The sequence below is a fragment of the Gadus macrocephalus genome, chromosome 20 (assembly GCF_031168955.1).
Source record: "Gadus macrocephalus chromosome 20, ASM3116895v1".
Lineage (NCBI taxonomy): Eukaryota > Metazoa > Chordata > Actinopteri > Gadiformes > Gadidae > Gadus > Gadus macrocephalus.
In genome coordinates this window covers 14,635,815-14,650,797 of record NC_082401.1, presented here as the reverse complement: position 1 = coordinate 14,650,797, position 14,983 = coordinate 14,635,815, and the positions used below count along the sequence as shown (strand labels likewise).

Sequence of the window (14,983 nt, the reverse complement as noted above, 5' to 3'; positions counted from 1 at the left end):
GTAAATCAACCATGACTTTCGCAGTGTACTTGTGTTGGTAAAAAGGGGGCGCGCCATTGACATCCATTATAACCCAATCGAGTGTTGATTAGCTCCCATCGCTGTTTCTTGGTAGTCCAACATAAGTCAGCAAACACAAACTTGACCTGGAATGGTAGTTCCTCCAATCATGCTTATATATATATCACACACACACACACACACACACACACACACACACACACACACACACACACACACACACACACACACACACACACACACACACACACACACACACACACACACACACACACACACACACACAACTCCGCGCGCACGCACACATATACCTATATTAGCACGTCACACACACACAAACCACATACACACATATGCAAACTGGCATCAGCATAAACACACACATAGAAGCACACAAACAACTCATGCGAACACATAAACACATGCACCCTTGCATTAGCTCAAACTCCTCTCACCACACTCACACACACACACACGCACCCATCCACACACACACACACACACACACGCACCCATCCACACACACACACACTCACACACACACACCCATCCACACACACACACACACACACACACACACACACACACACACACACACACACACACACACACACGCACCCATCACACACACACACACACACACACACACACACACACACACACACACACACACACACACACACACACACACACACAACCACGCCCAAACCCGCCACAGACAAGCTCACCCTCTAACCCGGGGGTCTTGAAGTCCGAATGACCCCTGTGCCCCTGTCGCCCCCCCCCCCCCCCCCCCCCCCCCCCACCAGGCGGTCCCTGTATGGACTGTACCCCTTCAAGTCCAGCATGATCGGCCTGCAGAACCTGGGGACCCCTCGCTGGACTGGGACATCGTGGAGACCATCGGCAAGGGGACTGTACGGGAAGGTGTACCCGCGTCACCAGCACCAAGGATGGCAGCGTGGCCGCCGTCAAGGTCCTGGACCCCCGTCAACGTAAGGCCCAGTGAGGGGGGGGGGAGGCACTGTCGGGGTCCCATGGGGTGGTTAACGTAAGGCCCAGGGGGGGGGGGCACTGTCGGGGTCCCATAGGGTGGTTAACATAAGGCCCAGGGGGGGGGCCCACTGTCGGGGTCCCATGGGGTGGTTAACATAAGGCCCAGGGGGGGGGCCCACTGTCGGGGTCCCATGGGGTGGTTAACGTAGGCCCAGGGAGGGGGGGCCCACTGTCGGGGTCCCATGGGGTGGTTAACGTAAGGCCCAGGGGGGGGGGCCCACTGTCGGGGTCCCATGGGGTGGTTAACATAAGGCCCAGGGGGAGGGGCACACTGTCGGGGTCCCATGGGGTGGCGCCGTCATGGTCGGGGAGAACACTGTCTTCCATGTCCTTGACCTGTCGTTGATTTTAAGATGTTTCAAATACCCTTTGCCCCCCACAAACACCACCTCCAACCCCACATGCTAAGCCAACAATCCTTGACATGTCGTTGATTAAAGTATTTGAAATACCTCCTGCCCAGCCGCGCTAACCTCCACCAGCCTCCACATGCTGAAGACACACACAAACCTTTGTTCTTAAACTGTACTTCTTTCCTACTATTGTTTCTGGCTTGTATCAGCACTCCTGCCACTCGAACAGAGTAAGTTACCCCCTACGTTTCTTCCCCCCACCCCACCCTCTCGAGATATAAAAAGGAGTTGGAACGAATTACTTTAATGGTTTACAATCAAATGTCTCTCTCTCTCTCTCTCTCTCTCCCTCTCCCTCTCCCTCTCCCTCTCCCTCTCCCTCTCCCTCTCCCTCCCTCTCCCTCCCACCCCTGTCATGGTAAATCTTGCACGTCCTCAACACAAAGAGTAGCGTTAGAATTGACTCCGCCCCTCTTTGCCTTCAGCCATTCATTTCCCGCCGTGAGATAAGGAGGTTTTTCTTCCTAGAGCCCGCGGTTGTGTGGCCCGCGCCCGTGGAGGGCCTCCGTGGCACTGTGGGGATGGCAGTGAACGCAATACCCCAATGCCCCCACCCACTACCCTCACGCACCACCCAATACCCCACCCACCCACTACCTCCACCCACCCACTACCTCCACCCACCCACTACCTCCACCCACCCACTACCTCCACCCACCCACTACCCCACCCACCCACTACCTCCACCCACCCAATACCCCCACCCACCCAATACCCCACCCACCCACTACCTCCACCCACCCACTTACCCTCACGCACCACCCAATACCCCCACCCACCCACTACCCCCACCCACCCAATACCCCCACCCACCCACTACCCCCACCCACCCAATACCCCCACCCACCCACTACCTCCACCCACCCACTACCTCACCACCCACTACCTCACACCACCCACTACCCTCACGCACCACCCAATACCCCCCACCCACCCACTACCTCCACCCACCCACTACCCCCACCCACCACTACCCTCATGCACCACCCACTACCCTCCACCCACCCACACCAGCATCCAACCACATCAGCATCCCCACCCACCTCTACCAGCACCCCCACCCACCTCTACCAGCACCCCCACCCACCTCTACCAGCACCCCCACCCACCTCTACCAGCACCCCCACCCACCTCTACCAGCACCCCCCACCCACCTCTACCAGCACCCCCACCCCACCTCACCAGCACCCCCACCCCCGAGGCTGCCATCCCGGTGGGGAGATGGAGATCCCTCCAGTCCATCGCTCTGCTGATTAGACCAGCGACGCCATCGCTCAGACAACCAGGGAGAGATTCCTCTTCCTCTGCCTCTGACTGTTGCTTCACCCACCCCCCCCCCCACCCCCCCCCCCCCGAGATTTAGTCTGATAGAATAACACACCAGAGCACTTCCTCCTTTCTCCTTACTTTCTTTCGTTCGCCATATGTCTTCTTCCTGGCCCCGCACCGCCTCCCTTGACTCACGTGGCTTTAGCCACTTTAAGCGCAGCGTTCTGTTGAGTTCTTTGTGGATGTTGGAGTAGGTGTTGAAGGGCGATGATTAAACATTGTCCCGGACTAATGTGACGCTTTACACAGCGATACGTCTCCCCAGTCCACTGAGCTGATCTAAACACAGGTCCCAACACATGTTCCTATAGTTATATGCTCTGTATTCTATATATATAGAGAGAGAGAGAGAGAGAGGAGAGAGAGAGAGAGAGAGGAGAGAGAGAGAGAGAGAGAGAGAGAGAGAGAGAGAGAGAAGAGAGAGAGAGAGAGAGAGAGAGAGAGAGAGATTTATATATATATATATATATATATATAGGCCTATATCTTTTTTATTGTCATTTTTAATTTTATTATTATAAAAAAAAAAAATGCCTATATTAATACATATATATGAGAAACATGATAAACATACAAAAATGAATATATAGTAATATAAAAGGAAAATATACGTAAAAATATAGGCACGTCTATTGAGTCTCTTAAAGATAAAGCTGTGTCTGGTGGTGTCTGGTTGCGTCTGGTTGCGTCTGGTTGTGTCTGGTTGCGTCTCGTTGCGTCTGGTTTGCGTCTGGTTGCGTCTGGTTGTGTCTGGTTGTGTCTGGTTGTGTTTTGGTTGTGTCTGGTTGGGTTCTGGTTGTGTCTGGAGTTCTGGTTGTGTCTGGTTGTTGACGGTATTCTCCGGCCGCAGGACGTGGACGAGGAGATCGAGGCGGAGTACAACATCCTTAGGAGTCTGTCCAACCACCCCAATGTGGTCAAGTTCTACGGCATGTTCTACAAGACGGACCCCATCGCCGGGGGTCAGCTCTGGCTGGTTCTGGAGGTGGGCCTGCCTGTCCTTCTTTCTCTACTGTCTAAACCCTACCTGCTCCTTAATGACCTGTCTCTGTAATGTCTAACCCCTAGATGCTCCTCCTCAATGACCTGTATCTGTACTGTCTAACCCCTACCCCTACCTGCCCCTTAATGACCTGTCTGTACTGTCTAACCCCTACCTACTCCATCAAGACCTGACTGTACTGTCTAACCCCTACCTACTCCATCAAGACCTGACTTCTGTCTAACCCCTACCTGCTCCTTAATGACTTCTCTCTGTACTGTCTAACCCCTAACTGCTCCTCAATGACCTGTCTCTCTACTGTCTAACCCCTAGCTACTCCTTAATGACCTGTCTATACTGTCTAACCCCTACCTGCTGCTTCATCACATGTATCTTGATTCAGTGTGAATTGTTTCAATTGTTGTTGTTAAATAAGCTCTCCATGCTAGCACTGCGCTCAAAGCGCTATGTTTTACCGGCGGCCAGAGACACTGCTTGTTTTCTTAGTGCGCACGAGAGAGGAAATATATTCCCTAAGCAAGTTGCAGTTTGTCACTGCCTCCGGCCCTACCTGCATGAATCTTAACGCTATCGGCCAGGACATGCATCACAGCCCTGCAGAAGAAGCTGTGATTGTGTGTGTGTGTGTGTGTGTGTGTGTGTGTGTGTGTGTGTGTGTGTGTGTGTGTGTGTGTGTGTGTGTGTGTGAGACGCATCTGGTGGCATGTGTGGTGGAGGGTTTTTGCTTGTGTGTGTGTGTGTGTGTGTGTGTGTGTGTGTGTGTGTGTGTGGGTGGCGTATGTGTGTGGCGTGTGTGTGTCTGTCTCCACATGAATCATGATCTAGACTGCATCATGACTGATGGAAGGGAGTTGTTGTTTCTCTCTCCTCTCTCTCTCTCTTTCCCTCCCCCCCCTCTCCCTCCCCCCCCTCTCCCCCCCTCTCCCTCCCAGCTGTGTAACGGCGGCTCCGTGACGGAGCTCATCAAGGGCCTGTTCATGCGGTCCCAACGTCTCCAGGAACCCCTCATCGCATACATCCTGTACGGGGCCCTCCTGGTGAGGGGCCACGACACACACACACACACACACACACACACACACACACACACACACACACACACACACACACACACACACACACACACACACACACACACACACACACACACACACACACACACACACACTTGCAATAGCCCAAACACATACCAGCGCATGCACACTTTCATTAGAATAAACACACAAACACACAGGTATAAAAAAATACGCACGCATACACACGAACACACAGACGCACATGCATACTTGCATTAGCCCAAACACTCTCACACACACACACACACACACACACACAAACACATACTCACACAAGCTTAAGCACAATCACCCACACAAATACACACATACACACACACACAAGACCCACACGAGTACACACTTGTACGAACACAAGCACTCGCCTACAAGTATAAGTGTGTACACGATCATGCACGGTGCTTATGATTTGTGTGTGTGTGTGTGTGTGCCTGTGTCTGTATCTCTATGAAACTGCAATCTGGTACTTTTATTTTAAAATATGGCAGAAATTAAGCGTGCTAGGTTTAGTGTGTTAATGGACGCTCCCCACATTCAAGAGAGGCTACAACAGGACCGCTGATGTGTGGTAGTGATATCATCATCATCATCATCATCATCATCATCATCATCATCATCATCAACATCTTCCTCTGTTTCTCTTCATCAAGGGTCTCCAGCATCTCCATAACAACCGCATCATCCACCGCGACGTCAAGGGCAACAACATCCTCCTGACGACGGAGGGCGGAGTCAAGCTCGTCGACTTCGGTAACAGTCTTCTCCTCTCTCGTCGAGCGGTCGAATGAGCCGACTAGAGGCGTGACCGGTGGGGGAGGGGGGGGGGGAGGGGATGGATTTGCATATAAGGAGGGGAGGGAGGGGAAGGTCCGTGCGACACCTGTTTTTCCCGCCCTTTCTCTGTCTGCCCTCTGCGTTGAGCGAATGACTGATTTCAGCACTTGACGGTTAATCTATTGAAAGTGTCCGAGAAGCATGGTTTGTTAAGCGCACCGAATCGCCCTCCCCTCCCATGCTCTACACACACACTCTCACACACGCACGCACGCACACACGCTCACACACGCACACAAACATGCACGCACACAAACGCAGGCTCACACACAAACTCACACTTGCACGCACACGGGCGTACAAACACACGCACACACACACACACACACACACACATGGATAAATCATTAAGTCAGCTTAACACCGTGGTAACCAGCTCCCACACAGCCCGTCTATTTTTCATTTATTTCTCTATTTTATTTCATGCACCGTAGCCCTGACCCGGGGCTGTTATTGTTCATTTAAATTGCATTATTTGATCCGTTTGCATATTAAAAGAAAGCTGTTACGCCATAATGACCGGGTGGCCCCGCGGGCCTGTTGACGTCCTTGCGGTGGGCTGATGAAGGGAACTCCAGCTGATAGAAATCTGGCCCCGTTAATTTCACATGATCACATGTCTGTTGTGTTGCTGCCTGGCAGGCTGCCAGCCTCAATCCCGGGCCGGCGTTTCTTTGAGTGATTCCCGTTTAGAATCTGACACAAAGATGACAAATGCATTTAATGTTGCGTTAAGTACGTCGGGCGTATACCCGGCGACGTGCGTAACGAGCGTCTGTGACCTTGGCGTTTCTTGACCAGCCGATGAGCGTTACTCTAATTCTTCTTCTTCTTCTTCTTCTTCTTCTTCTTCTTCTTCTTCTTCTTCTTCTCCTTCTCCTTCTCCTCCTCCTCCTCCTCCCCTTCCCCTTCCCCTTCCCCCTCCTCCTCCTCCTCCTCTTCAGGCGTCTCGGCTCAGCTGACCAGCGCCCGCCTGCGGAGGAACACGTCGGTGGGAACCCCCTTCTGGATGGCCCCCGAGGTCAGAGGGAGCACTTTATTAGGCAGCCGGGGCCCCCCGCCCGGGTGGAGCTAATGCACTCATCACATCCCTCTCCATATACATCGCTGTCCTTCTGTTGTTTCACACAAAGCCTGTTTCGCTATGTTCAAGTGGGACATGGATGTTGCATGCATGTTTGTGTGTCCATGCACCTGTCTGTGTTTGTGTGCGTGTGTGCATGCGTGTGTGTGTGTATGCACGTTTGTGTGTGTGTGTGCGTCAGTGTGTGTGTGTTTCTGTGTGTCTGTGTGCATGCATGTGTGCCCGAGTGGCCCTAGTATGAATGTGTGTGTGTGTGTGTGTGTGTGTGTGTTTCTGTGTGTGTGTGCATGAATGTGTGCACGAGTAGCCTAAGAATGAATGTGTGTGTTTGCGTGTGTGTATACGTGTATGTGTGTGTGTGTGTGTGCGTGTGGCAGGCAGAGAGCTATTCTTATGTGCAACACCCCCTCCACGGACCGCGCTTGAGGTCACCCCAAGGTTAATAGCTCGCGCCCCCCCCAACCCCCCACCTCCCACCTCTATTTGGCAGGAAGGAGGTTTGTGATTGGCTGGGGAGGAGACCTCAGGGGCAATTAGAATAAAGTCGGCTGTAAGCTGAGCTGTCAGTGGTGGTTACACGGCGTGTGATGCTGGATGTCTGTGTCGGTGGTCGATGGGCCGGGTTTGGGACGTAGAATCTGTGGCCCACTTACCTTCCTGTGTGCCGACGTCTTCTGATGTAAGCGCCGGTAAAAAAAAACACAAGGATCTTTAAATATTATACCACCAGGTGTGAGTGTGATGCGCCTTACAAGCCGTTTCGAAAATCGGCCCCATATGACATCACTAGGGGGCGTGTCCACCTAGATCTGTGCTGGATAGATGAGCAACGTTCACTTCAGTCCACTGGGTAGGCTGGTAGGCTGATCTATCCAGCACACATCTAGGGGGACACGCCCACTTGTGACGCCATATGGGGCAGATTTTTGAAACGGCTTGTAAGCCTAATCACACTCACATCTGGTATAATATGTATCTTATTACTTCTAAGATGGCTGAACACGTCTGCAATAATACTAACACTCATATTATTATATTGTATTATTCCAATAATAAGAATAATAAGGATTTCACTATTATTAATTAAACATATTATTATATGAATAATAATTGTACTGTCTTTATAATATAATTACTCTTATTCAACTTGACTAAATATGAATCAGGTACAGCTCGACAACAGCAACACACCTCCACATCCACCTTCTATATTTCATACGTCGACATCTGATACATAACATCCAGGAGGACAGGATGGGTTTGAGCCCTGGGTTTCACTGCTTCCTGTCCTGCCCCTCTCTCTCTCTCTCTCTCTCTCTCTCTCTCCCCCCCCACCCCAGGTGATCGCGTGCGAGCAGCAGTACGACTACTCCTACGACGCCCGCTGTGACGTGTGGTCGCTGGGCATCACCGCCATCGAGCTGGCGGACGGAGACCCCCCGCTGGCGGAGATGCACCCGGTCAAGGCGCTCTTCAAGATCCCCCGGTGAGCCTCCACCACCAGGGGGCGCCGCCGGCCCACACACCAGCCCGCCGCCGGGGTTCAGTGGGTTGAGTGGGTCGCTCCACTGCGGTGGAGAGGAGGAGAGGGGTCTCTCCAGAAGATGCTCTGCCTTGTGTCGGTGTGCGTCTCCCCAGTGTTTTTCCGACCCGACGCTGGAGCTGAAAAACGCGATGAATCAGCAGAAGCTGGTTGATTTGGGTCGACTCTGTAAAAGTGAATTCTGGCAATTGCAGGATTGTTATTGATAACAAATGACTGTGTTTGACGATGCATAATCAGGCAAAACAAAGACCTAAAAACACAGATACCTGCCCAATGTTTACGTATGGTAGGGGGTGTATATGCATGCATCTGTGCGATTGCGTGCGAGCCTGTTCATGCATGTATGAGTGTGTGTGTGTGTGTGTGTGTGCATGCGCGCGCGTGTGTCTGCATGCGTGTGTGTGCGTGTGTGCGTGCGTGCGCTCATGCGTGCGCGGTTCACCATCTGCGCCGCTGTGCAATCATCTCCCAGATAGCTGCCGAAGATGATCGTTTGCTTCTGTCTTGTTGATTGCGCGATTAGCATCGGTGATTAGCGGCATTCACGCTGAGATGAGGCTGCCTCTCGCTAGCCCACCAGCGACAATGTTATCTGGTCCCCACCGAGGGTGGGGGGACGGGGGACGGGGAGGGGGGGGTGGTGGGTGGGTGGTGCTTGTATCTCAGAGGCCACCGCAGCACTTTAGGCACAATAGACCCCACCAGGAAGGTAAACTGGGTCACAGCTATTACCCAGTATCAAAAGAAGCCCCGGCAACTCAGTGAGCGGCCCCGGAGAAACACGCTCACCTCTTCGGTCGGCCGGCTGCGCTTTCTGCCTCCAGTGCGTTTATTGCAACGGAAAAAGCGTTAAATCTGAGAATACCAACGTTTTGTGATGACGAGGTCGGAGAGCGGGTCTTCTTCGCGTGCGGGCCGGGTCGCTGGGGCGGGAGGGGTGTCCAAACCCCCTGTCCCGACGTTTCGCCGTTGCCATGGGAACAGAGGACACGACGGTGTCCTCTCGTCCGCGCATAATCCCTCTTGTCTTTTTAATGACTTTTAATTATTTCGGGCTTTCATAGATTTGACTGTGGGAGTGGCCCCGCGTGGCCGGCGTGAATGTCAGTCGTTTTTCAGACGGACGTTATCGAGACTCGCCTCCTAATCACTACAGATATCTGCCCCCCCCCCCCACACACACACACACACTCACTATAAATGGTGTGGATGTGGCACCTTACTCCTGGCAGGTACCAAAATAAATCACAGCGGGGGTGTTCAGAACCGTGAAATGATTCTGTTAACATGTCATTCAGCCCCGCTACACGTTCCTAGTCCAGGCCTCCAGAAACGGTGACGTAACAACCTGCTGGATTGGTAAAAGGAAAAATTTGAAAAATATTGTTGCGTCATTAAGTGGCTTAATCTGATCTTTAAGTAACTTTGATTATTTAACTATTCGAATGAGGCACCACATCCGCTGGGAAGGTTATTACTGATATTAGATTCAACTATTAAGATTAGGTAACCTAGCAAATTGAATGTACACCATCACACATGTTCTGTATGATTGATACAGGACTGTGTATATTGACCCCCAGTGTAGCTGGGGGTCCAAGGCCAGAGGTAGAGAGACTAAGTGAGATACTGAGCACGATTCAGAGACAATATTGTTTCTAATACACGATTCAAAGAAAAACTTCATCCTTGTCCATCACATGTCCCTTCTCCTCATCGTTTTTCACAGTCTACTCTACGGTGTTCAAAGTACTTGTGAGAATGAAGTCTACATACATGTATTTGTATGTATAATTATGTGTCGCAATTATGTTTGCGTCTCAGGAATGAGTGGACGAGGGCTCTGGAAGATGACCCTTTCCTAAATTGTGAATCATCGGGAGGTAGAAATGTGTCGAGTGGGTCTTAAATTCATGTCTTTGGGATCCATTTTGTCAGTGTAGTGTACAACGTTCCTCTTCGGGTCGGCTGGATGTCTCTCTCCCTCTCTCTCTCTGTCTCTGTCTCTCTCTCTGTCTCTGTCTCTGTCTCTGTCTCTCTCTCTCTCTCTCTGTCTCTGTCTCTCTCTCTCTCTCTCTGTCTCTGTCTCTGTCTCTGTCTCTGTCTCTCTCTGTCTCTGTCTCTGTCTCTCTCTGTCTCTCTCTTTCGCTCTCTGTCTCTCTCTGTGGCACTCTCTCGCTTTCACACACGCTCTATCGCTCTCCACTTACTGTATCAAGCCCAGATAAGGCAAAAGCTCAGGACCATAGTGTTTGATCCGAGGCAGCGTAGCCTGGTATGACAACAGCGGGAAAACTAGTTCCACCGCCGCGACCGCCGCCATGAAGGTGACGCCCGTGACAAGTCACTTGTCACACGCTCCGAGTGTGAAAGGGGTGTGTCTTGTCGTCCCTAACGACGGCATGTTGGACGACGGCCTGTCCTCTAAAGGGTGAACGTTTCACAAGCCATTAGCCGCGGGGATTAGCCTTGTGAATGATCGCCCTTGGTGGCTATGTACGTAACCTATGTTTGGAACAGACACAGCCGCTCGCGTTATGTATTCACGCGTTTTCAAACGGTTCACCGCCGAGGCGACGACACGGTGCTGCGTTTCACGATGATTAATTGTGCGATGTTCGTCAATTTGTGTTAAATAAATAGCTTGTTATTTATTGAAAGACACCACTGCATAACAACAGAGGGACCAGTGGCACAGCCATTGTCCTTAGACGTGTTGGGATGTGGTAATAGTTACGAGGTGTCCCCGACTCGGCAGTGTCACGCACCGAGGCACTTAGCGCCCAGCGATGGTACTTTAGGACCTTTTATATGGCAGCCCCCTACCAGTTGACCTCTGGAACCTCTTTACCAACTCCTCTGATAGCAACAGGACCCTCAACAGCAGCTGGAGAGGTGGTCCGGTCCCCACCGTGGGAACGGTGATCTACGGCTCGGTCTGCTGCCTGCGGTGAAACCTGCCAAAACGGGCTTGTGGGTTATATGTTGCAGGTCGTGCGTCATGATGATGGAACTGCTGGTGATTGACGTTTTTGCCGCATGGCGTATGAGAGCAGCATGCAGAAAGAGGTTAATGGAGCGGAGGAAAAGCTTAAAGCTGTAAAATCATCAACTGTATAAGGAATTATGCAAACGCAAAGACACTAGTGCTCTTGGAGTATTGAATATGCATGGGAAGGTTAATTGCGGGGGGCCAATGTTGTCGGCACACCATGACCCCCCCCCCCCCCACCATCAGAGTCAAAGCTGTGTGTGCGTGTGTTTTTGTGTGTGTGTGTGTGTGTGTGTGTGTGTGTACGCACAATGACTGTGAAGGTTGCATCTAATTGACATGGATTTCCAGTTTCGTTTTTGTTTATCCATTGGCCCCATCCTTCAGGATGCGTTCGTGGAGATCCAGAAGACAGAAGCCGGTCGCAGTAGATGATTGGCTTGTCAAGGACTCTGAGGCTTATCAGAGCTTGCCGATTGGCTGGGATCCAGGGCATTGTTCTGGGGAGGGATTATGCTCTCGTTGGTGGTCTGATCCGCCGGGAGACGGCGGCGCTCAAGGAAGACGTGAAGACGTCCAAACATCCTAGTCTGAGTTCCTTCCACTAGGAGGCTTCACTTGTGCACCTAGAAGTCCTGGCAGATTGAAGTGTAGAATGGCGTTTGTTTAGTACAAGGTTGTATTCAACCGTATTTTCGTGTTGCGTTTAAAGCCCAAAATGGTATGAAGACACTAAGACAGTTGTGGCGAGACGCTGGTTTAATTACTCTACCTGTGATATTGTTGGATCTTGCACAGAAGTGTGTGTGTGTGTGTTGGTGTGTGTGTATGTCCGTGCGCATTCGTTTGATCGTGTGTGCATTGGTGTGTGAATTTGTATTTATGCAGCTGTGTATGTTCATCTCTGTGTGGTTTGTTTGTTAGTGTGTGTGTGTTTGTGCAATTTGTATGTCTGTGTGTGCATTTGCTTGTGTGTATTTGAGTGTGTGTTTAGGTGCATTGGTGAGTATGTATACATTTGCGCCTGTGTGTGTGTGTGTGTGTGTGTGTGTGTGTGTGTGTGTGTGTGTGTGTGTGTGTGTGTGTGTGTGTGTGTGTGTGTGTGTGCGTGTGATGAGGATGAGCTGGTGTTCTCACTGCGATGATGGATGAGTCCACATGTTAAGCAGACGCTCTGTTAGCTGAAGTCTTTATTCTGCTACTCTATATTCCACTTCTGAGAGTCTCTCTGAAGGCCTTCCCATCCCTGATCTGCTGCCTGCCGATTGGTCAGCACAAGCTTGGTCTTGGCTTGAAAAATGATCAATGGCGAAACAACACATACATCATACACATCACTGAATAAGAGTAGGATATTTACATTTACATCTAGGGAATTTAAGCTACTTACGAAAGAGAAACAATATATCTGTCGGTACAGAAAGGATGTTCATAGGACCAAGTAACAAACACAAGTGTTAGGTTAACCCATTCCCCGTACACAACTAAGATTGCTAGGATAAGATGCTACACAATGCTAAGTACTATTATTAATTGAAAGGATATCTTTCCAAAGACCTTACCAAGCCCTAAACGTTTCACCCTGGCTGTTCTTTAACACACAGTCCTGGTGTTGAGCTCACTGGGGCGGCATCTGGCTCAGGAGGTAGAGCGGGTTGGCTGGTAACCGGAAGGTCGCTAGTTCGCTCCCCGGCTCCTCCTAGCCGAGTGTTTTGGGGTGTCCCTGAGCGAGACACCTCACCCTGACTGCTCCCGACGAGCCAGCCATCCCTTTGCGAGGTTGACACCGCGGTCGGTGTGTGAATGAGTGCATGAATGGGTGAATGTTGGCAGGCCGTGTAGTAGAAGCCCCGACACAGGAGGAACGACCGCCTACCTAAACCACTCCACCTCGCAGGTCGCTTACATGAGATATCAGGAAGTTCTCTGCTCCTCTTACCAGAATCTGAGGTATTAGAAGCTTTGCAATCCCCCCCCCTCCCCGCCCCCCCCAAACCCCCCAAATCATAGTAATACCACAAACGTGCACAATTTTTGTCTTTCTCCCCGGCTTAGCAGCAGCTTTTCAAGCGCGGTTGACACCTCTGCGATTTCCCCTTTTTTCCGCCTCGATCCACTTTGACGTGCGTCTGGCAGTCAGCGTTGCCGCGCCGACCACTATCTCCCGTAAGCCATTTTGTGTTTACAACATGAGCCAGCACTCTCACAAATATGAAAAGAAGGTGGAAAAAAAAGCAACGCGCACAATGAGCGCACTTGACATTATCACCAGCAGGGTGCCTGCGTATTATTGACTCTGTAATGTAGCCCTGCACCCTTCGGGCTCGCTGCAAAGGCTTCTGGGAGACAGGCAGCTGCTTTGATCTGCACTTCAGAAAGGACTGCCGCTCTGAATCACATCAACCGACGCAGCACACAACTTAGGCTGGCGGAAAATGGCTGATTTATTTTGTAAACCTGATATGAAGACATTTAATAGGTTGTCTTTTTTTTTTTTTGCGCGTGTGTGTGTGTGTGTGTGTGTGGTTCAAAACCTTGGATCATTTTGCTGTGAAACAAATGTTGTACAGGAGATCATATTTAAATGAGTTCATTCTTTTCTTCTGTTTTCTTTTTTTTCTATTTGTACAAATGCATTCCCTACGTAGTAACAAAGACTTGTTCGTATATGTGTATCGGACAGAACTGAGTTCCATCTTTTAATCGCTGTTCAGTACTTGTTGTCCCCAATGATCGTCTCTCTCTGTATGTCTGTCTAACTGTCTCTCTCTTTCTTTCTATCTATCTGTCTGTTTGTCTATCTGTGTCTCTGTGTCTCTCTCTCTCGCTCTCTGTCTCTGTCTCTCTCTCGCTCTCTGTCTCTGTCTCTCTCTCTGTCTCTCTCTGTCTCTCTGTCTCTCTGTCTGTCTGTCTGTCTGGGTGTCTGGCTGCAGAGTGGCAGCCTTGGTTCTCTGGCGGTTCTCGATGTCCGCCCGCAGTAAAAAGCCCTTTAAAAACAGAAAGGTGTTAGCATCATTATCGATGGCCTCCATAAATGCCGCTGACAGAGCTACAAGCGGATCCCATAACTTTTGGCCCCCAATGGCACACGCTAGCTGCCAGACAGCAAGGAGACAGGGCCCCCGTTACCATTTGTCACCCGGCCCTCCAACTGCCATAAGAGCTGGCGTCGGCCCAGCGCCCCCCCGACCCACCCCACCCACACCCCTACCGTCACCCAAACCCTCCCTGGAGCCTGACGGCATGACTCCCCTGGCTGCGGCCATTCATCAGCTCCCTCACTATCACTTAGAGAGGAACGTTCTGGAAGCCTCCGGGGCCCGCGCTGACACGATCGTTAGGTCAGCGGCATCAAGTGAGGCCGGTTGTTTCACAGTTTTTTTGACAAACCGGTTTAATTTTGTGTGTGTGTGTGTGTGTGTGTGTGTGTGTGTGTGTGTGTGTGTGTGTGTGTGTGTGTGTGTGTGTGTGTGTGTGTGTGTGTGTGTGTGTGTGTGTGATTCCCCAGAAACCCATCGCCCACGTTGCGTCAGCCCTCCCAGTGGTGCCGGAGTTTCAGCCATTTCATCGGACAGTGAGTAGGAAACCAAATGCGTCTCTTAACTCAGTGTAACATAATGCAACCATAC

General features: G+C 51.2%; 1 protein-coding gene across 1 annotated transcript in view; it reads left to right on the top strand.

The window, feature by feature from the left end:
- The window catches only part of myo3b (myosin IIIB), a 64,167-nt gene that overhangs the window by 8,049 nt on the left and 41,135 nt on the right, over window positions 1–14,983 (top strand). Inside the window, 10 exon segments of the mRNA XM_060039466.1 lie at window positions 831–886; window positions 889–941; window positions 944–1,026; window positions 1,576–1,660; window positions 3,670–3,804; window positions 4,755–4,859; window positions 5,549–5,648; window positions 6,677–6,753; window positions 8,157–8,302; window positions 14,863–14,928. Coding sequence (XP_059895449.1) covers window positions 831–886; window positions 889–941; window positions 944–1,026; window positions 1,576–1,660; window positions 3,670–3,804; window positions 4,755–4,859; window positions 5,549–5,648; window positions 6,677–6,753; window positions 8,157–8,302; window positions 14,863–14,928 — 906 coding nt within the window.